The sequence below is a fragment of the Opisthocomus hoazin genome, chromosome 17, assembly GCF_030867145.1.
Source record: "Opisthocomus hoazin isolate bOpiHoa1 chromosome 17, bOpiHoa1.hap1, whole genome shotgun sequence".
NCBI lineage: Eukaryota > Metazoa > Chordata > Aves > Opisthocomiformes > Opisthocomidae > Opisthocomus > Opisthocomus hoazin.
In genome coordinates, this window is record NC_134430.1 from 4,331,682 (window position 1) to 4,352,310 (window position 20,629).

The 20,629-nt window shown below is 53.2% G+C and overlaps 1 protein-coding gene across 2 annotated transcripts in view; it reads left to right on the plus strand.

Annotated features, from left to right (window-relative positions):
- The window catches only part of RPS6KA1 (ribosomal protein S6 kinase A1), a 44,096-nt gene extending 24,424 nt beyond the window's left edge, over nt 1-19,672 (plus strand). The window contains exons 3-23 of one of the 2 annotated variants that reach the window (XM_075438035.1): nt 70-123; nt 4,844-4,960; nt 6,058-6,139; nt 6,433-6,513; nt 7,316-7,395; nt 8,007-8,113; nt 9,366-9,403; nt 9,540-9,682; nt 10,218-10,288; nt 10,531-10,619; nt 10,825-10,889; nt 11,878-11,980; nt 12,328-12,455; nt 12,944-13,069; nt 13,530-13,619; nt 13,867-14,025; nt 14,246-14,407; nt 15,024-15,100; nt 15,264-15,381; nt 15,808-15,945; nt 16,265-19,672. In XM_075438035.1, the coding sequence (XP_075294150.1) occupies nt 70-123; nt 4,844-4,960; nt 6,058-6,139; nt 6,433-6,513; nt 7,316-7,395; nt 8,007-8,113; nt 9,366-9,403; nt 9,540-9,682; nt 10,218-10,288; nt 10,531-10,619; nt 10,825-10,889; nt 11,878-11,980; nt 12,328-12,455; nt 12,944-13,069; nt 13,530-13,619; nt 13,867-14,025; nt 14,246-14,407; nt 15,024-15,100; nt 15,264-15,381; nt 15,808-15,945; nt 16,265-16,387 (2,151 nt within the window). In that variant the 3' untranslated portion in view covers nt 16,388-19,672. The remainder of the gene's footprint in view (nt 1-69; nt 124-4,843; nt 4,961-6,057; nt 6,140-6,432; nt 6,514-7,315; nt 7,396-8,006; nt 8,114-9,365; nt 9,404-9,539; nt 9,683-10,217; nt 10,289-10,530; nt 10,620-10,824; nt 10,890-11,877; nt 11,981-12,327; nt 12,456-12,943; nt 13,070-13,529; nt 13,620-13,866; nt 14,026-14,245; nt 14,408-15,023; nt 15,101-15,263; nt 15,382-15,807; nt 15,946-16,264) is intronic. The other variant, XM_075438036.1, reaches the window with a different exon arrangement.
- The last annotated feature ends 957 nt before the right edge of the window (nt 19,673-20,629 follow it).

Below are 20,629 nucleotides of genomic sequence, written 5' to 3' on the forward strand. Positions count from 1 at the left end.
ACTTTGTCGGGAAAACTTCAGTGGAGTATCGCAGCCCCTCTGTGCTGACGCTCATTTATTGTCCCACAGGCAAAGTCAGACATCACTTGGATAGAGAAAGACCTCGTGGACTCAGCCGACAAGGTAAGAGCCTGCTGCAGAGTTACACCTCGAGACTCCTGCGTTGAATTCGCACTTTGTCCCATGACGGGTCCTCCCACGTGTGCGAGGGCGTAAGCGGTGCTCGCAAGCACCTCGGAGAACCGAGCCCTTTCTCGCAGCACGTCCCTGCCAGCCCGTCTCAGCTCGGTGGGCCTGCTGATGCAGAAAACAGCTCTTACTCACTTGCTCACATGACATCCTGGACTTGACTTCATCCTCCTCCTCCTTCCTCCCCACACCGACCCCCTTTCCATGCCGTCATTTACGTCTCCTGCGGCTTTTCTGATCTTGTCACCTTGCTGGGGCGGGCGCTCCAGCGTTGTAGTCGCATGGATGGAGCGTGGGGGTTTTTGATTGCTTTTCTGAGGCTCCTCTCCCCACGCTGAGCGCTTGACAGCACAACGTGCAGAATGGTCCTGGTCGGGACGAGGTTTATCAGATCTCGCCAGGCCCACGCGCGGAGAGCGGGCTGGCTGCAGCTCCTACACGGTTTCACCAAGCAGCACAAAGCCGCCCGGGAAGCGGCGATGCTCGTCCTGCGGCACAACCTGTGGACGCGGTTCCTGCTTCGCCGGGACTGTGGCAGAGCGAAAGAGGTGTCAGTGTGAACCCAGTGTCCCGGAGCCGCGTGCTCGGCAGCTGCACGGTGCTGTTTCGTGCTTATCTCTGGCATCTGCTCCCAGCTCCCTTGCTGCAGACCTCACCAGCTCGCGCGGTTCCCTCCGTGGAGCTGGGACCAGCTGCCTTGCTGGGCTGAAGTCATTTGTTTCTCTCGTTATCGGTTCTCAAAGAGCACATTCCGGGGGCGGAGGAGGCAAGACAGTCATAAGTAGTCTTTCTGGGTCCAAACCAAGATCCTCTTTTCATACTCTGCGCTCTGGAGAAATTCAGCAGTCAGCGCTGATACGAGGTTAATTCTAATTGCAAAGGTGCGTAGGTGTCTTTTTACTCATTTCAAGGGGTTTCTTTCTTACCTGCAGTCTCTGGGGTCTTGCTGCAGAAAACATCTGTCTGTCCTGACCCTGGGGGAAGGTCAAAGGGGACCAGGCTTGGAGGGGGAAGGGGGCAAAACAAGCGATCTAAATACCTCTCCTCTGTCCTGCCAATAAATCCGAGCAGCAGTGGGCTCAGAAGCTGCCTGCGTCAGAAACACCCTTAAAAATACCTCACGTGGAACTTCCCAGGGTGGCTCTTGGATAACTCCAGCGTGTAAGAAGCCGGGACTCTTTGCAGCAAAAAGCAAACAAAGGGCTGGATGCAAATCCCAGTGGTGCCAGAGGATTTGCCCGTGGCATTGATGCACCCTGAACCCCATCGTGGGAGACCCATCGTCCCCGTGCCAGTGTGAGAGCAGAGAGATGTGCAGCTTCCCGAGGTGGCGTCAGACTTCTGTGTGGGGTTTCATGAGTTTTTCTCTTCCTATGTAAAGAGCAAGTGGCTTCTCAGAATGTTGCCCTGTAATGGAAATACCCCCAAATATCACAGCCTGACGTGAAGTTTGTGCAGCACTAGATGGAAGTCACTTTAGCCAGACCGTGTATGTTTTCTGCCAGCGTCTTGTCTGAACCGGGGAACCCAAATGTGAACGAGGAGCAGTGAGGTGGTTGGTTTTTTTTTTTTTTACAAAAAAGCGAAACCAGAAAAAAAAAAAAGCCCCAACCACAAGCGCTGTTGCTGGGGAGTGGGAGCGTGAACCTGCCTCCGTGCGACCGAGCCGCTCATCTCCACTGCGCATCCGCCAGCTGGGCTGCAACCACCTGCATCTCCTCCATCCGCACCCTCCAGCGTGGGGCATCCACGCAGCACCCCGCGAGCCCCCCGGACCCCCGGGAGCCGGCCGTGCTTCCCCGGCAGCTGGCGGGGGTGGCGGCTGCTGGGGCTGTGCGATGTTGAGCGGGATGGGAGAATGGAGAGGGACCCTAAACTTCCTCGCATCTGCGCGTTCCTGGCGCTCTGGCTGCAGAGGAAGCATCGAGCCAAGCCCTGCAGCCTGCAGCTGCCTGCCCCCAGCCAGCTCTCCAGCCCGGTCAGTACTGCCGCTACCTCGCTCTGCTTCGCTTGGTGCTGCTGGTTGCTCGTCCGGGTGGGCTGGTGCTTCAGACGGGTACTCGGAGCGGTGTGGTTTGCTTTTCTTTTCCTGCCTTCTGGGATAGTTTGCTTAACGGTGCCGCTGGAAGAAACTGATCTCGGTGCGAGCCAAGCCTGTTCGTGCTGCAGGTCAGTGGCACGCTTTTGTGCTGGGGACTTGTTCTGGTGTGCTGCTGAACAGGCTGTAGGACCTGGTCTCCAGAGTCCGAACTGTTGGGTTGCAAGTTCCTGGATGAGTCCATGGGAGGAGACCTCCCTCCTGTCAGCGAGATGCCAAATGGCCTCTCAAAGCTTTTCTCAGAAAGCTATCAACGATGCTGCTACCGATGCCACTTCTGGTCCAGCTGGCGTGTAAGCATGTTTGCTGATGTGGTCGGGCTGCCAGGCTGCGTATGCAAATCTCTGCTGCCCGGAGATACGGCTCGGGCTGCTGAAACCACTTGCAGTGGGTCACACACTGGGTCTTGCTGTTGGCCAAGGCGAAGGGTTCCCACAGCTGCGAAAACGTGTCGCTGCGCAGCGCCTGAAGAGCTGTGATGGGAGGCTGGGTCCAGCTGCCTCGGAGCTGGGCACAGGAGTTCGTTTCAGATGTTCCTCCCTGCCTAGGTGTGGGATGCTGCAAGGTGAAATGTGCATTCTTGTACAAGTGCTGATGCTCTGTAGACCTGGTTTCTAGTGTTTTAGGGACAGAGCCTACAGCTTCCACTGGACCCATCCCCGGGTCTCTCCCTGCTGTGGGGTCTCTCCGTGGAGAGCTGAACAGCAGGGAAGGGCTCGCCGGAGGAGACCTCTTGGCTGACTCCCACTCAGGCTCTTGGCCAAAAGTGGGAAGCTGTTCCTAGCCGACAGCTGTCTGCCGCGGACTAAGCCTGCAAACGAAACCAGAAGTGTGAGGTGGCTGATTTAAGCTGGGAGATCACAGGGAGCGTGAAAACTTGTTGTTACAGGGATTATAAGATCTTTCTTGTCCGTGATCACCAAGACCAGCAACAGGAGCTCCTGCTCTCTCCCCGTGCTCAGGCTGTACGTGCTGCACCGCTGAGAGCGGGGGCTTCTCTGCTAGTGTCTGAATAACGCAGGGTCTTGAGAGAGCAAAGCTGCCAACGTGCAAACAAAGCCATTTCCTAATCTAGAGAAAAACCAAGCATGAGTGCGGGAAGGGAAGGGTGCTCGGTGCAGGTAGGCAACCACATCCGCGGGCGCTTGGCAAGGCCACCCTCCCCGAGAAGGTGCTGCGAGGGTGGGGAGTGGGCTGGGGTGCCGGGGGGGAGGCAGAGCCTGACGCTTGGTTCCGGTTGTTTTTAACAGCTGCTTTGATTAGCTGGGTTCCAGACCAAGTATCTGAACGGTTTTAGAAAACAAAGCATAGCTTTTTTTTTTTCCCCCCAACTCTGCAAGGGGAAAAGCTAAATAGTAGTCCCAGCTTTCTGGCAGCTTCTGATGGCCACATCTGCCCTAGGCTCAGAGAGCAGCCAGGTTTAATGCCCTTTGGAACATAATTGCTGGCCTTCAGGTCCAAATAGCAACCAGCCCACGCCTAACTCTGGATAACGCGGGACTGAAGTGCTGAGAAGCCTGGACTTGCCCTTACAAGACGTACAGCTACAAGGGACTTCTGGCCTGAGTAGGATTCACGTCTGTAGAAGAGGGAGGTTGAGCCCAACCTGCCCTGTGGGCTCTGCCTGTGGTCAGCTGGGCGAGGGGCTGGACCAGGTCAAGCTCAGAGGAAACCTAAGTCCGGGTGTCCTGGCTGGGTACGGTCAAGAGAAGTGGAGGGAAAGGCACAGCTGGAAGACTGGTGGTACAAAAAGTCTCTTTGTATTTGGGATGCAGATAGAAAGCGACACAAAGTGTTTCTGTTGAGCTGAACTCTGGGCTGTATGCACCAGAGGCGTGGAGAAGGTTTGCTGGGGAAAGGTGTTTCAGCATCACCTCCGGGTCCGTAGCCATTCGTGTGTGCTGGTCTAGCTCTGTCAGTGAGTTTATTCTAGATACTGCCGATGAAATCTCTTTTTCATCTTTATTTTTTTTAAATAAAAGAATGTGTTTTAAACAAAACATGTGCCAGAGACCTTGGCTTCCCCTCAATCTTCTTGAAGGCTTGAGTCTGTTAAAGCATCATCTGTATGTGCTGAAGATGCACTAAGACTTCTGTTGCGGAGTTGCTCAGATTGCCGAGCAGATGGGCTCCAACATGTCTGGTTTTTGCCAGCCCTGGCCGTGTTTTGACAACAGTGCGGTATTTTTGTGTTGTGGGATTTTTAGTGGCATAAACACTCCTGTTTTTGCCACCAGTGCCTTAAAAAGGAAGGTGCTTTTCGAGCACTCTTCTGAAATGCAGTTCAAAAGAAGGCAGTGCCTGCGGCGCGAGGAGCAGAGCGCTTGGGGAGAGCGCGGGATGTTCAACAAGGCTGCCCGGGGCGAGCCCACCGATGACGTGTTTAATTCCAGATGTTGAAGCCAGGAGATCCCTGTGACAAGCACCGATTTTATGGCTCTCTCAGATGTGGTTCCTGTGAGTCTGTAGCTACGATCCTTCTTCCGGAATCCCATAAGGCTTGCCTTCCCTTGCTCAGCAGTATATGCCCGGTCAACCGTGTCCCCTCTTTTTCAGGGTGAAGGTGTTGTGAAAGAAATCAACATCACACACCACGTGAAGGAAGGCTCCGAGAAAGCCGATCCTTCGCAGTTTGAGCTCCTGAAGGTGCTGGGACAGGGCTCTTTTGGCAAGGTGAGTTCACTCTTTCCGACGTGTCATGCCAGATCAATGATTTTGGTGACGAAAGGGGACGATCCCCAACGAAACCACTTCCCTGATGTCACCGGATTGTGAGAATCTGACAGATGAGCCCTCTTAGCAAGTGATTGCTTGTAACCTGAAAGGCAACAGTAGCGATGCCTTCTCACCAGGGCCAGCCTTTCCGTCCAAAGCTCCCCTGTCATTCTTTTTTCAGGCGATTGGGAGGGAAGGGGTAGCGTCGTGCCGGTGACCACGGGTGGCACACGGGGCAGAAGGCCCTCCTGCAGCTCTCTAGCTGGCTGCCAAGCTGTCCGTTGAATCGAGGACTCGGGCGTGTTCCTCTCTTCTCAGAAACGATGCTGTGTGCCAGGGACTGGTTTTGGCCCCTGTTCACGGTCCGGTTTCCCTTCTGTAGAGGGGGAAGGAAGTAGCCTGTAACTCTTATCTGTTTCCGTGTGTAAATAATCTAGGTCTCTTGCAGACCATCTGCTCACACGTTAAATCAACTTCATGTCAATCCGTTACCAGCGCGAACAGTGGGGGCTTGCACAGGACTGCGTGCTGGTGCCTGGGCAGATGCAGCAGTGGCTTTACGCAGAAGGAAGGTGCTGTCTTTTTGAAGCTCAAACCAGGTAGAATGGGATGTCAGGAAAGGGAAGGAGGTAAAAATACAAGGAGGATGCAGGACCTGAATAATAAGGAGTTGATCTGGCTGTCAAACCAGTAAGTCACCAGGAGGCTTTGAGGTACATGGAAGCGTCAGTGCTTCGAGTCGCAGCTCCCAGGCATCAGCCACAGCCCCATGGTAACTGCAGGAGGGAGCGAGATGTGTGGAAGACGGGAGAGGAGGAAAGCGCGGTGTAAAAGCAGGAGTGCGGTAATGGCTGGAGATAGCAGGGCAGAGGAGTCTACACACAGCACCTGCCTGAAAACCTCATGGGATTTCACATGGAGAGCTTGGGGTGCATCTTACCAGTCCTGTGGGCAGCTGCTTCTTAGGGTTACCACGAGGTCTGCCACGTTGGGAGGCACCCAACGCCTACTGCTCATGTTCAGTGCTCAGCTAATGTGGTGTTCTTCTACCTCAGGTTTTCTTGGTGAGAAAAATAACACCGCCAGACAGCAACCACCTCTATGCCATGAAAGTGCTCAAGAAGGCAACATTGAAAGGTAGGAGACTCTTACTGCGATGCTCCTGTCCTGCGTGTCCTGAAGAGCACGGGGGAAGTGTCACAGCAGTCACTGCTGGCCCCAGGGTGGTCTGGGTGAAAGAGAAGTATCTTTACCTCAGCCAAGCAGCCTGCTTTTCTCTCCATCTATAAAAAAAACCCTTGTTGCAGTGCTGGAGGTAGAAAAGATCAGGCTCAAGCTGCCTGGTACCAAAGGGCTTCGGGCTGGGGGCAAGGCTGACACCGGGGTACTGTGTGCCTTTGTGTCTGAGCTGTTCCTCTCTCTTCCCGCAGTGCGTGATCGAGTAAGGACGAAGATAGAAAGGGACATCCTGGCTGATGTAAACCATCCCTTTGTGGTGAAACTCCACTACGGTGAGTGTGGAGCTAGTTGGGACACTGGGAGAGGGGCTGCAGGCTCGAACAGCCACTGGCTGCTTTTACGCACGATGAAAAAAGATGCAGCTGCAGGCACAGCTGCCGCGAGCAGGTAGATGAGCATGAGGCGTCCAGCAGCAGGCTGCTTGGAGGATGCCGAGAGCCTCTCCTGGTCCTTAGCAGGCTTCTGGAGATACCTGAAATGGAGGAGAGGCCTGGGTCAGTCTGTGTCACTCAATGGCTGTGCTGCCCTGGAGCCTTCACAATCCCTTTAACACAGATCTGTTCCTGGACAGGTCTTTGGTCCTGTGCCTGCTCCAGCTATTGAATGGGGAAGAGAGCATAGACTGGGAGAAGAAGTTAAAACATCAAATCCTTGGGTTTAAAACATTAGATCAGGTGAAACTGAGAAGGCAGAGTTAACTAATCAAGGCAGAGTTTGACAGGGTTAACGCTTCGCCTCTGAGGAAGGCGAGGACAGCTTCTTTCCCTGTAAAGTGATCACTGCCTCTCTCGGAAAAACAGCCCTTTCAGTAGGGCATCGCTGGCTGAAAGGGAGCCAACCCCCCATAAAATGAGGATTTTCTGCAGTGCCAGAGTGCTGCTGGCGAGCTCCCATTTCAACATCGCGGGCAGGCTATCTCATTTACCCCAAATAATTGGCCCTACCTGTGTTTAACCTAGTAACCATGCAGGGCATCTGCACGACTGGAGCCATTGGGATTTAAGTGCTTAATGTAACAGCGTGGAGCCTTCCCTCCGCGGAGGGCTCTGATTCCCGCTCCGGCTTGTGTTTCAGCATTCCAGACGGAGGGGAAGCTGTATCTCATCTTGGATTTCCTCCGCGGAGGTGACCTTTTCACTCGGCTTTCCAAAGAGGTGGGTATGCTCTGGCATCTTTGGTGGGTTGCTGAGGCTCTCGGTTCATCTGGGCTTAATTGCCTGGAGAAGCGATTGACCTTCGCAAAGTCTTCGAGAGGGGTGGAAACAACCTCCAGCCTGCTGCGAGCCCAGAGCGGGCCACAGGAGAGGATGGCTCCGGAGCCCTGTTCTCTGGCGGAAGGGCAGCAGCACAGGAGGCAGGTCTCACCTCTCCTGAGCAGCACGCCAACAACCGAGACAGGCAAGAACCATGTTCTGCTGCGGCGTTGGCTGGTTGTGCTGCCTCGCTGGGACGGAGCGAGGGCAGGGGACGGGAGGGGTGACGAGGAGTTGTGCCAGGTGAAGACAACTGGGAACATAACCTGGTGAACGTAAACGAAGAGTTTGTTAAAAAGCCATCTGCTGCTTAGCAACCTGGTTTGGGGTTTTTTTTGGTGTTTCTGCTTAATTGATACTTTAGGATGGCAGGCAAAGCCTGGAAAAATGAGGTGTGAAAGGGCAGGAGGGAGCAACGTGGATGGGAAAGGTCTTGCGTGGGTGCAGCAGAGGTGGTACCGCTGCCAGCGTTGTAACCCCAGCTCCCATCGGCTTCCTCTGCCTTCCCGCAGGTCATGTTCACCGAGGAGGACGTGAAGTTCTACCTAGCAGAGCTGGCCCTGGGCCTCGACCATTTGCACAGCCTGGGAATCATCTACAGGGATCTCAAACCAGAGAAGTACGTGCGGCGCAGCGGAGGCAGGGAACCGAGTCCTTCGCTTCGGTCCCAAGCCTGTGGTCAGCCTTCTCCCGCAGAGCCCGAGCTGCAGGGTGCCCCGAGGCCAGGCAGGCGGAGGGCGGCAGTGCTGAGCGAGGCTCCCGCTCCTCAGACCCACAGTTGCGGGTGTGTGCCCCACACCTCTGAGCAGCTCTTCTCGGCAGGCCCCGGGCTCCGTCTTTGAGCAGTGGAGAGCCTTCAGAGGGAAGAGGCACCAGGCTGGGCCTCTGCAGCGACGCGTACTGTGGAGAGGGACCTGGGTGTCCTGGGGGACGACAGGGTGACCATGAGCCAGCAGTGTGCCCTGGGTGCCAAGAAGGCCAATGGGATCCTGGGATGCATTAGGAGGAGTGTGGCCAGCAGGGCGAGGGAGGTTCTCCTCCCCCTCTACACTGCACTGGTGAGGCACCGTCTGCAGTGCTGTGTCCAGTTCTGGGCTCCCCAGTTCAAGAAAGATGAGGAGCTACTGGAGAGAGTCCAGCGGAGGGCTACGAGGATGAGGAGGTCACTGGAGCATCTCTCCTACAAAGAGAGGCTGAGGGAGCTGGGCTTGTTCAGCCTGGAGAAGAGAAGGCTGAGAGGGGACCTTAGAAATGCCTCTAAATATCTGCAGGGTGGGGGTCAGGAGGATGGGGCCAGACTCTTTCCAGTGGGGCCCAGCGACAGGACAAGGGGCAACGGGCACAAAGTGAAGCAGAGGAAGCTCTAGCTGAACCCGAGGAAGAACTTCTTCCCTCTGAGGGTGATGGAGCCCTGGCCCAGGCTGCCCAGGGAGGTTGTGGAGTCTCCTTCTCTGGAGATATTCCAGCCCCAGCTGGACGCGGTGCTGTGCAGCCTGCTCTGGGTGATCCTGCTTGGGCAGGGGGTTGGGCTGGGTGACCCGCAGAGGGCCCTTCCAACCCTGACCATTCTGTGATTCTGTGATTCTGTACCAGCTGCATGAGCTCGTTATTCTTACCTGGGGTGGGGGGGATCAAAGGTGGTGGAACCTGCGTGGGTTGTTCGCTCGATGTGAAGTTGAGGGCGTAGAGATCAGGGAGCTGCTCTGTCCCACTCATATCTTGGTGATGGAGCTTAAAGCACTCGGGGAAGGGACAGATGATTTTCTCCCGTGGATTCGGGGAGCGTCTCAGACCAGTCTCCGCTGTGTGTGCTTGTTCTCACCAGCCCTTATCACAGCCGATAACAACTTGTTTTTTCATTCATGCTGCAGCATCCTCCTGGATGAAGAAGGGCACATCAAGCTCACAGGTAAGGCCCTCCACAAAAGCCTTCGTGTGCTCCAGCAAGCTTGGTTCTTGAAATACAGCGCTCCTCTTAGGCCTCCCTGCCCAAGAGATTGTTCAGAGCATGTGGGCACACGCTGACAGTTTTTTCTCTTACACAGATTTTGGCTTGAGTAAGGAGGCCATAGACCACGAGAAGAAAGCCTATTCCTTCTGCGGGACGGTGGAATACATGGCCCCAGAAGTTGTGAATCGCCAGGGCCACTCGCACAGTGCTGACTGGTGGTCCTATGGGGTGTTAATGGTGCGTACCCGGCGAGCGTGGCTGGGGACCTGCCTCGGCGGCTGCTCCGCGGCGGCTCGGAAACACCCTCGCCCCATCCCGCGCATCCAGCAGGCGTGCTGACCCGGGGGTGTTCTCCGAGCCCCCCGAAAGGGCTCCATGCCGAAAGGGCGAGTTCCTCGGGGGAGGCAGAGCTCCGGAGGCTGTTGTGGCAGGGTGCGCTGGGGCGCATGGCATAGGGCACGCAGCATGGGGTGCGCGGGGGTCTCCGTGTCCCCCCCAGCGCTGGGACCTCGGGCTCTGCAGATCTGGTGCCACCATCTGGTGGTCGCTGAGTCCGAGGGCTCCCGCAGGAGCAGGCGCCAGTCCCAACGTATTCCCACCACAGAGCGGGCGAGCCGAGCGCCTTCTGGGAAAACACGACGTCTGCCATCTTTTTTGGAGCTGGGCTTCTGATCCCTTGCAAGCTTTTCGCTGCCTTCGGCGAGGATCGGGGGAACTCTGCAACCCTCGGACTTGCTCAGACGTGACCTCCCCTTCTTCTCTTCCCCCCCAGTTTGAAATGCTCACCGGCTCGCTGCCCTTCCAGGGGAAGGATCGTAAGGACACGATGACCCTCATCCTCAAGTAAGAGAAGTTTCTCTTACATATATGCTTAGGAGGCAAGCTTCTGCTCTTTCTTCGTGTTGCAATTTTGAGGGTTCTCGCAATTTAATGGCTTTATTTGGCAAGTTTGTATCAACAGTTAGTTTGAAGGGTGCAGCGTAAATGCCAAACAGATAATTGTACTTTTGGGGGTGGAGGTGCTGCAGTCGGCTTGTGGGTTGACTTCTTGAAACCTGCAACTGATTGCACAACTTCCTCTCCAGAGCGAAGCTGGGCATGCCGCAGTTCCTGAGCTCTGAAGCACAGAGCCTCCTGCGAGCCCTCTTCAAAAGGAATCCAGCCAACCGATTAGGTAAGATATTTTTTCTGGTTTCTGAGTACACCTGATGCCGTACCGGGGCCTCTCACATCCTCGTGGGTCAGCAGCATGTCCACACTTGCGCTCGGTTAATGGGCTCGTTTAATTACGGCTAGGTTCCCGTAATACCGCGTACGTGGTAGTAGCCTTCGCTTTGTCGGTGGTTTAATGCAGCGCTCTCCATGGGTGCATCTTTCAGGTTCTGGACCAGATGGGGCAGAAGAGATCAAGCGCCATCCTTTCTACTCCACCATTGACTGGAACGTGAGTATCAGAAACAGAAGAGCAAACTTCTTCACCGCTCAGCACCAGTAATGGAGTTGTGCTGCCTGCAGTACCAGCACGGTCGTGATGCTTGACCAGCTATGGGAGAGCTACCAGTCCCTCCTTCCATCTTTTCCAAATAATCCTTCCCAAAATTATAATTCTGTTTGTCATGTGAATAGCTGTTTCACCTCTGAGTTGCCCATGGTCCCACCTTGGTTTGAATTCACTCCTCTCTCCACAGTAAGCTGCAGGTTTTCATTGTGGTTTGGCACAACACAGATTGTCTTGCACAAAGTGGGAAACATTTCTGGCAAGGAAATACCTTGTTTTGTACAGAGAAGCAGGGCGAGAACTGAACCAACATTTCTCAATTGCTTCTGGCCAACTCCCTACTTTACCACATAATTTTGTTTCTTCCCTGTTTTCCCTTACCTGGTAAGAGATTTTGGAGATCTGTCTTCTAATGCTTTCGAGGGACCCAGCAAGCTGCTAGACTGAACCTCCAGCAATGCTAGTAAAGCTTATTTCCATTTCTTACTTCAAGAAGCAATTTAAAAAGGCTGCTTGTGGGAGTGCTGGGATACGAACGCCCTCCTGGGGCATCTCCTCTGGCTGTCCCAGGAGAGAGATACGTGTCAGCAAAGCCCTAATGTGAGTTAGGAGGAGGTGGAAGGACCTGGCAAGGTCAATACTTTGTGGATACTGCCTCTGGAGTGGGGCCAAGTTACATACAGAACACCTTTTTTTCTTGATTTAATACGTGGTAGAACTTGCAGTATTTCTCCACAAACTGACTCAAAAGCACCCCAACGGCCGAGAAGTCTTCCCTCAGGCTGCTGAGCTGTAGTTAAATGCTAAGCCACAGAGCAGTTTTCTTGTTTCGCAAAATCTCTTCTTGGCCTCTTGCTCCTAGCAAGCCTGTGCGCCCGGCGAGTACGAGAGCGCTGACCTGTCGGAGCACTTTCGAGCTGTCTTTGTTTTGCAGAAGCTGTACCGCAGGGAGATCAAACCGCCCTTCAAGCCTGCAGTGGGCCAGCCAGATGACACCTTTTATTTTGACACAGAATTTACATCGCGTACACCTAAAGGTTCGTCTGAATTCACGCAGAGCCAAAGTTTCCTGTCTGAACTGATACTGCGCGGCTGAACGCTGGCGTGCGGTGCCAGCAGGGCAAGGTTTGCCTCTGGCCACTGCTGCCAGCTCCAGGTGGTTGCAGCAGCGGGGAGGTGGCCCAGCCAGAGATACGTGGGGTGTTACGGGGTGAGATCAGCGCCGCGTGGTGTGGTTCTTCTCACGAATAACCTAAAGAGGAGCCGTAGCTCCTGGGGAGCAAGGGAAGGCTTCTGCTTCCGCAGAAGAAGAGTCACAGAATCACAGAAGAAGGAGGAGGAGGAGGCTAGCCCTCTTGAAGTTGTCTCTCAACCCCTGTTGCAGATTCCCCAGGCATCCCCCCTAGTGCGGGGGCCCATCAGCTCTTCCGAGGCTTCAGTTTTGTAGCGACCGGATTGATGGAGGACGGCAAGGTGAAACCTACTCAGTCGCCTCTGCATTCGGTGGTGCAGGTAAGAAGTGGGGACGGAGGAACAACAGTGTGAAGCTGCAGTCATACTCCAGAGTGGGTCTGCGAGGCCTCTCTACCACCTGGAGCAGAGCTAACAGGAAGCCGGAGGCAGTGTCGTTCCGTTTTGAATTCTTGCATCCTGTTGTTCTTTCATGTCTATGGTTGTCATGGGCAAAGGTCAGCAGGGCAATGCGAGTCTGCCTGCTTTCCCCTCCCCAGGTGGACCCGAGCTAGCGGGAGGTCTGTCTAAATGCCCGTGGGTTGAAAGGTGCCACCAAAACACACCCCGCTAGATGCAGCTAGTGTTAGCCCACTGACCTGTATCTGCCTTGTTCTCTTCTCCTCCCTCTCCCCAGCCGGGAGGAGAAGCTGTGGGATGCAGCAGACAGCAGTCTGTCAGCTCGCTCGGGGTTGCAGTTAACTCATCACGTTGCACAAACCCTTCCCTGAACTCTCCCAGCTCATCAACTCTCCACTCGCCTCTTGCAGCAGCTGCACGGCAAGAATGTCCAGTTCAGCGACGGCTACGTGGTGAAAGAGGCGATCGGCGTCGGCTCCTACTCAGTGTGTAAACGCTGCGTTCACAAAGCAACCAACATGGAATACGCAGTCAAGGTCTGAGATTTACCATCTGAACTGAACTCCCCGGTTAGGTTTCTGTTCATCCCCGTGATGACCGAAATAACATCCAGGAGTGAAGTTGCTTTCCCTGCTTCCGTAGGGCCTAAGCAGACAATTTCCGTGCTGCTGTGCATGCGACTGCACAAGCTTTCTTATCGAGGAATGGCGGGGAAGCAGTGTTCTCCTCTGTCGGGGGAGGACAGGATCTCACCTGGCTTTGCAAAGCTTGCTGTGGCTGTGTCGGCTCTTAACAAATAAGCCAGACTTAAAACTTTGGGGTCTGGGGACACAGAACTGATGAAGCAACTAGGGGGTTTCTGGAGCTTGTTGCTAAAGAGGGCAGGGGACAGGGAATGGCTGTGGTGCAGGGTCTCTGCAGGGCTCCAGACACTTTTGCTTTGTCCTGGCCCCTTTCCCACCCTGTTGTGGCTCATGCTTATCCGTGCTCTCGCAGGTTATTGACAAGAGCAAGCGAGACCCTTCTGAGGAGATAGAAATCCTCCTGCGATATGGGCAGCACCCAAACATCATCACCTTGAAAGACGTGAGTGTGACTTGAACGACTTCTCCTATATTCTGGTTTAGGAAGTGCAGACTGGTCCGTGGTGGGCAGAAAGCAGCTCCAGCACAGGCCACCCCATGCCCCTGCTCACTGTATCGCCCTGGGGTGGGGAAGCATCCCCAGACCCACCTCAGCCTTGCTGATTTCTGTCTGCTTCTTGGTGGCAGAAGTACAAAAGGGAAGCTCTGGAAGCAGTTTTGGGTTAACCCCTCTGCGCTTGCTTCGGTAGGTGTACGACGATGGGAAGTACGTGTATCTGGTGACCGAGCTGATGAGGGGCGGGGAGCTGCTGGATAAAATCCTCAGACAGAAATTCTTCTCGGAGAGGGAAGCCAGTTCGGTCCTGCACACGATCTGTAAAACAGTGGAGTATCTGCATTCCCAGGGGGTGAGTACGGTTACATCAGTTTTCCTGGGAAGCTGTCTGGCATGGCGCTACGCTCCCTCTCCTCCAGGGAGTAACTCTGCCTGTCCCAACTATGGTTTCTAGCTGGTGTTGCTGTTTTGGCAAGCCAGCTGTGGGGCCAGAGCAGGGCTTGAGAGTCCCGACGCAGCTTCAGACCTGCGTCTTCCTGGGGCAGGAGAACAGCACTGTCTTTGCTCCACAGGTGGTTCACAGGGACTTGAAACCCAGCAATATTCTCTACGTGGACGAGTCAGGAAACCCCGAAAGCATTCGCATTTGTGACTTTGGCTTTGCCAAGCAGCTGAGGGCTGAGAATGGCCTTCTCATGACTCCCTGTTATACGGCAAACTTTGTGGCACCCGAGGTAAGCACCTTACTGACCTGAGACCCTTTGGTAGCTGTCACGTCCGTCCCCTGGCCTGTGCTCTCACTCGGCACGTGCAGGTCTGCCCCGCTCCTAACTCCAGCCTGGCCTGGAGCAGGTAATTACAGAAGTACTGCTTGTAGTCGTGGACAAACAGGGGATCTCGAGCGCAGTTCCACTGCAGTCCTCCAACTTGCGCTGTCCTCATGAGGGGGTCTGCTTGGGGTACTGAGGCTTTGAAATCCCACTGGTTTTCCAGGCTGCTTCTCTCCCTGGTTAACTGAGCTTTTACAAGAGCTGGGATGATTTTCCAGTCGGTGATCTTGGTGTGGAAGATAGAAAAAGAGCAGGCATGCAATGGAGCATGCGTGCGCCACACTGGAACGTGGTTTCTTTCTCGCTTGTTGTTTTGATGTCTCTGGGGGGGCTTCTCTGTTTCATAAAACCAAAATCTGATTTGAATCCTGATCTTGAGTCCCAAACTTTGCTGTTCAGTAGGGCTCGTGGAGCTTTGCGTACAGACTGCACACAGGGGTCAAGCCTCTCTTCAAGAGCTGAAGTGAGCTCAACAACAAGAACCGAACATTCTTTTTTCCCCTTTGCTTCCTCTGTTCAGGTACTAAAACGCCAAGGCTACGACGAGGGCTGTGACATCTGGAGCCTGGGAGTTCTCCTGTACACGATGCTCGCAGGGTAAGCGCCTCGCTGGAAGGCAGCAGCTGGGGCTGTGACCACCTTGCTCTCAGATGTGCTCTGTGGTGGCACTTGGACCTCTCCTCGCCGGTCGGTGCTGCCCAGAGGCACTCCCTGGCTGGTCACAGGACAGTAACTCAGATGCTCTCTCTGCTCTCCTCAGCTGCACTCCGTTTGCAAATGGTCCCAGTGACACTCCAGAAGAGATCCTGACCCGGATAGGCGGGGGGAAGTTCTCCGTCAGTGGGGGCAATTGGGACACTATTTCTGACATGGCCAAGGTACGGGTTGATGTTTGTCTGCCTTGCATTAAAGGGTTGGGGTCAAGCACGGCCGTTTGCTGTAGGGTAAGTTTAAAGCAAGTTGAGGAGGGAGAGCAGAATAGGAGAAAACCAGTAGTGTAGGTTCTACCCCATGCGTATCTGCCCCATGGCAGCTCAGCAGCGTGCCTCTCCCCGTCTTGTTTTAGCTCTGACTGTGAATATTTGTGTGGAACACGAACCTCATGCTTGACCCATGCAGGGTTTGCTGCTATGTTACACTTCCCAGGCCTAACGAAAACAGACTTTACACAAAAGGAGATTGGGGTCTGGGGGCTTTGAACTTGGCCTCTGAATTTAAATCCTAATTTGGGGGCAGACAGGTGGTATTTTTACATTTGAAGTATGAAATCTTCTGAAATCTAACTTTCCAAACGATGCCCTTAGGATCTGGTATCAAAGATGCTTCACGTAGATCCTCACCAGCGTCTAACAGCCAAGCAGGTCCTGCAGCATCCGTGGATAACCCAGAAGGACAGCTTACCCCAGAGCCAGCTCAATCACCAGGACGTTCAGCTTGTAAAGGTACCGAGGCTGGGCTGGGCCTTCAGGTGGTCCCTCATGTACCTTGGGCTCTTTGGAGAGCAGCGGTCTGGGTAGGGTGATGGTGGTGTGGGCAAAGCAGGATGGCAGCTTCGAGAGGTGTGGGCCATTTTTTCTGGCAGGAAGACCTAGGGAGGTTCTGTAACGGCGTGTGAGTACAGGAGGGAGACTTAAACTAAAAAGAAAGATGCTTCTGGCTTTGGTTGTGGGTCTGGCTACTCTTGTCTCTTGTCTTGTAAAGCCATGAGTATGAAATATCTCTTCTACATCTGAATGACCTCTCTGGTGCCTTCTCTCCAAGGGGGCGATGGCTGCCACCTACTCCGCACTGAACAGCTCCAAGCCAAGCCCCCAGCTGAAGCCCATCGAATCCTCCATTCTGGCACAGAGGCGGGTGAAGAAACTTCCTTCCACCACACTGTGAAGCTGGGGCGCTCAGCGGCCGCACGGTGCGGTGCCTGCACGCGCCGGACTTTGCACACCTCCTGAGGACGGGGAGCGGGAGATCGGGTGGTCAACGCCTGCACAGGAGCTCCCTTGAGGACTGCTCCAAAGGCCAAGTGCCTTTCTGTTTCTGAAAGACTGGCTCCTCCTTGTGTGGACTGATCTTCGCTGAGAGAACTTCACTGTAAAACTGTTTTTGAAGTGTAAATTGTCAATTTTTAAAGACATCCGTCTGTGTATATGAGAACTAGAATGTATACCCGATGTCAAGTGGCACTAAAAAGCAGCTCTGATTCACCCTTTCTTGTGTAGGGCCAGATACTTGTTGTAGCTACATCATTTCTTGGAATGGGTCCTCTCCAACGCCATTGCAGCTGGAAGACTGCAGAACGTTTGGGCTTTAGGCTCTGGGGTTTTTCCTCCCTTGAACCTTTGGATGCCCTTCCCAAAGCCAGCCCTGCAGACTCCCGGCCAGCAGAACTGGGGCTTGTAAAGGACTTCCCTCCCCTCCACTTTTTGCGCTGTGTGTTCAGAGTGTAAGGTCGGTTTTTCAGACTCCCTTTCTTCCTCTCTCCCAGCCTCCCCCAGCCCAGGCAGCAGTTCTCTGAATGACATAAACCATGGGTGTTCCAAACCCCCCCTTAGATGCTCGGCTGTCCAGGATGCCTGCTAGGTTTGGCTCATTCCTTCCCTCTGCCCTCCCATCTTCATGTTCTCCCCATCACGCCCTGTGGACTTTGTCACCTGCACTGGTGGGGATGGCAAAGGAACCTTCTCCTCAGCAAAGCTGAGCCTTTGGGCTGGCTCTGGCTGCTACTTTTACCATTTTTTGTTTTCCTTTCCTTCAGCAGGAACCTACAAAACAAACCATCCTTTTTTTTTAATTTAACTTTGTTCTACAGCTGGTAACTCAGGGTTTCTTTCTGAATTGTACAATAAATGTGTCATTCAGCTGATGTTTTTTTACTGATTGACTTTTAGCTGCAGAATAAGCGACCCCGGTCGTTTCCCCGTGTCGTACGGGGATAATGATTCTCGCCTGCCTTTTGGGAGATCTGCAGAGCCTTTTCATCTGGCCCAGTGATGGGGAAACCAGCAGTACTGTAGTGGGGCTGCATATTACGCCACCTTCTCTCCGGTGCGATGCCTCACCTTGCAGTGGGAAGTAATTGGAACTGGTTATGGAATAAGGCCGTAATCAGCAAGAAAGGGGGCAGGACGCAGGCTGTGGAGGGGAACTTCGTATTCTCAGGACATTTTAGTGCTAATAGAAACGAACGCTTGGAGGCAAATTGCGCTAGAAATAAATTCCCGACCCGTTCTGACTTGCAGGGAATTGCTGGAGCTCCCCGGCTTGGTGCTGGCTGTTTTCTCGGGAGGAGCGGGATTGCTGCAAGGACTGCAAACGCTCACGTGCTGGAGGAGGTGACTGAAGCCAGCAAAGGTTCTCGTGAATTTCTGCTACTTTTGGTCGATCCTATAACGAGAGGGGAAACTGTCTCTTTTGCTTTTCCCTTTTATTTAGTCCCAGTTGACTCTAAAATGGAGAATTCCACAAAATAATTTTCTCTGAGATGTACAGCTCTCTCCTCCTCTACTCGTATCCAGGCAGGTCCTGTTTTACTCCCTGGAGCAGCCAGTGAGAAGCTGAAGTAGTCACTATTTTTTCTATATTTATTCTAAGTACTGCACTAATGTCCGGTGCTGCTGAGAGGAGGAGGCCGGTGCACGCTGGATCTCACTGGGTTTGCCACCAACCCCCAGCAGAGCTGGTTTTAATGTTTTCCCGAGAACTGGGGAGGGGGATGCTCCACCAGGCAAAAATGCCTTCCTTCAAAATACTTGCTTGCACCTCTGGCACGATGTTTGCATTGGTGTCAACAAACCTGCCTTACGCTTCCTACGACCGCAGTGACTCCTGTGCCAGTGAAAAGGTGTGCAAAGGTTAGGTGGCTGAAACAAATACAGTAACTATAAATAGCTTCTTTCTGGAGCTGGGGTCAGTCCCTTTGGGTGCTGTTGGGATTGATGCAGGCACTTTGACAGTTTTTCAGGATATTTCCTGTGTTGGGGGGAGTCTGAAACGGTGGATGGGGTTGGACGTGTTGGTGGTGATCACCGCTCACTGCGAGCTGCTCAGCAGCACGGACCCTCGGGATGGTCTTAGGCCAAACGTTCACCCTGCTTGGATGGTAGCTGGCTTGTTTGTATGAAATGGTGAATGTTTCCAAGATCAGTCAGGAAGACATGACACCCTCTGCTTAATCCTCCGTGTAATGGTGCTGGTGTGAGGCCAACTGGTGACAACTCCAAGATGCGCAGGACAAGGAGGTGCAGAGCTCTGTGGGCGCAGGGAGGGCAGCCGGCGGCTGACTGCAGTCAAACCCCGATACCCAGAGCGTCAAACCCCTCTGCCTCACTGGGGTCTTCAGTCAGAGGAACTGTTTGGTGCAGCGGTAGTTTCTGGGACCTCCATCACTGTGGGGAACAGAGTGACCAAGAAGGGCTATACCTTGCTTTCTGGGGTGCTTTTAACCAAGTTGTTTTGAGTGATCCTTCGATAAGTGAAAATAAGTCTTGATTTTTACTTCCAAATCAACCAAGTGCTTTTACTTTTTTAATTCCAGTGCTCAATAAAAATGGACTTGTTGACCTCTGTGTGTATGAGGACTGTAGGTGTCTGTAACGGGTTGCGCGGGCCCCCTCGTTCCCTTTCTGGTTTTGTCCTGACAATATTAAACCTTTGCCAAAATACAGTTGGGACCAACTGCTGTCATCTTAACTCATTATTTGAGGTGCAGGTTGGACCTGTGTCAGGCTGGGTCTCTAAAGCCTGCTGGGGGGAGCTAGAAGGTGTCCTAGAGAAGACCAAATGGTCTGCTCTCGCAGGAGTTTGAGGTCATTCAGCTTTAACATGGGACAAAGAGGATATACAGCTTACCTTTGTGTTGATTTGAAAAGGGACAAGAATGTATTTAACTTTCATACATAAGGAAGTCTTTACAAGGAAAACTGCTGGCATTATTTCAGGTGTTTAATAGTCAACTTGACCTTTAAGATTTTTGTCCTGTGCGTCTATATGAAAGCTCAAGGGAGCAGAAATCCTGGAATCCAGCCTCTAAGAGCTGAGCCTACCTGGAATTAACCTGTGCGGAAACACCGTGTTCATCCGTAGACAAGGAGCGTGAAAATAATATTGAGCAGCTCTCTTTATATAATAGAGCTTCTGTACAAGAAAAGTTAAACTTTCCTGTTTGGGGATGTAAATCAGCAACGTTTTCTGTTGTAAAAGAGGTCGACCCAGCTGAGACGCTGTTTCCCTTCTTCCCACTGTGTAAAGTAGTTGTGCCTTCCTCTTAATGATGTGGTCCTGACCTCTGTCAAATTAAACAGAGCGTAAATAAATGTATTTTGCCCTGATAAATATTCCCATCTTTATTATTTAGGCTGCCTTTGAAACTGAAGGCCAGTAACTTTCTCAGCAATCACCCTTTTTTTCTTTCTTAGTGAAATTTCACCGAGCAACCGATCTGCTTTTTAGCCTTCCAGCCGACAAAGGCAAATCTCCTCTTCAAATCCCCACCTTGAAGTTAGCTCATTTCATTCTTTTTCCTGCAGCTTTTGCCATCTGCGGACAGTGAGCTGTGCAGCCGGTGGCCTCCCGGGTGCCACCACCTCCTCGCGGCAGCCACTGCCGCCTTCCCAGCAACACGGAGGCTTCGGAAATGCTCGGTGACTGCAAGTGTGTTCGACGGTATGTGGGGCGGATGCTGCGCTTTCATGTAATATTCAACAATTTAATCCCTCTTTTAATGCAAAGAAAACATTTAAAATATTTCGAAGTGGTCTTTGCAAGTACATAGGGGGCTCTGAATAAAACCTTCATTCATGCTATGAAAGCTGGAGGTCCGCTGCCACTCCATTTTCTTGCCCCTGGTTATTAAAACATCAAGCTGTCTTACGACTTAAGCTCAGCTAACTTGCTGCCTTCCTCCTTTTGTGCTGCACGGGGACACCTGCCATTAACACTAATTCTACTCCGGAGAGAAACTCCCTTTCAGATATGCTTGTCTGAAAATAAATTGACATGTAAAAGGTCTCTTTTGTCGAGAAGTGCATGTAAAGTGCTGGGGTAAGAAGCCGATCGCTTACAAAAGGAGCCACTGACTCTTCAGATGATGTGTGCGGAGGGGGTTATAAATGTTAAATATGGAGGGCGATG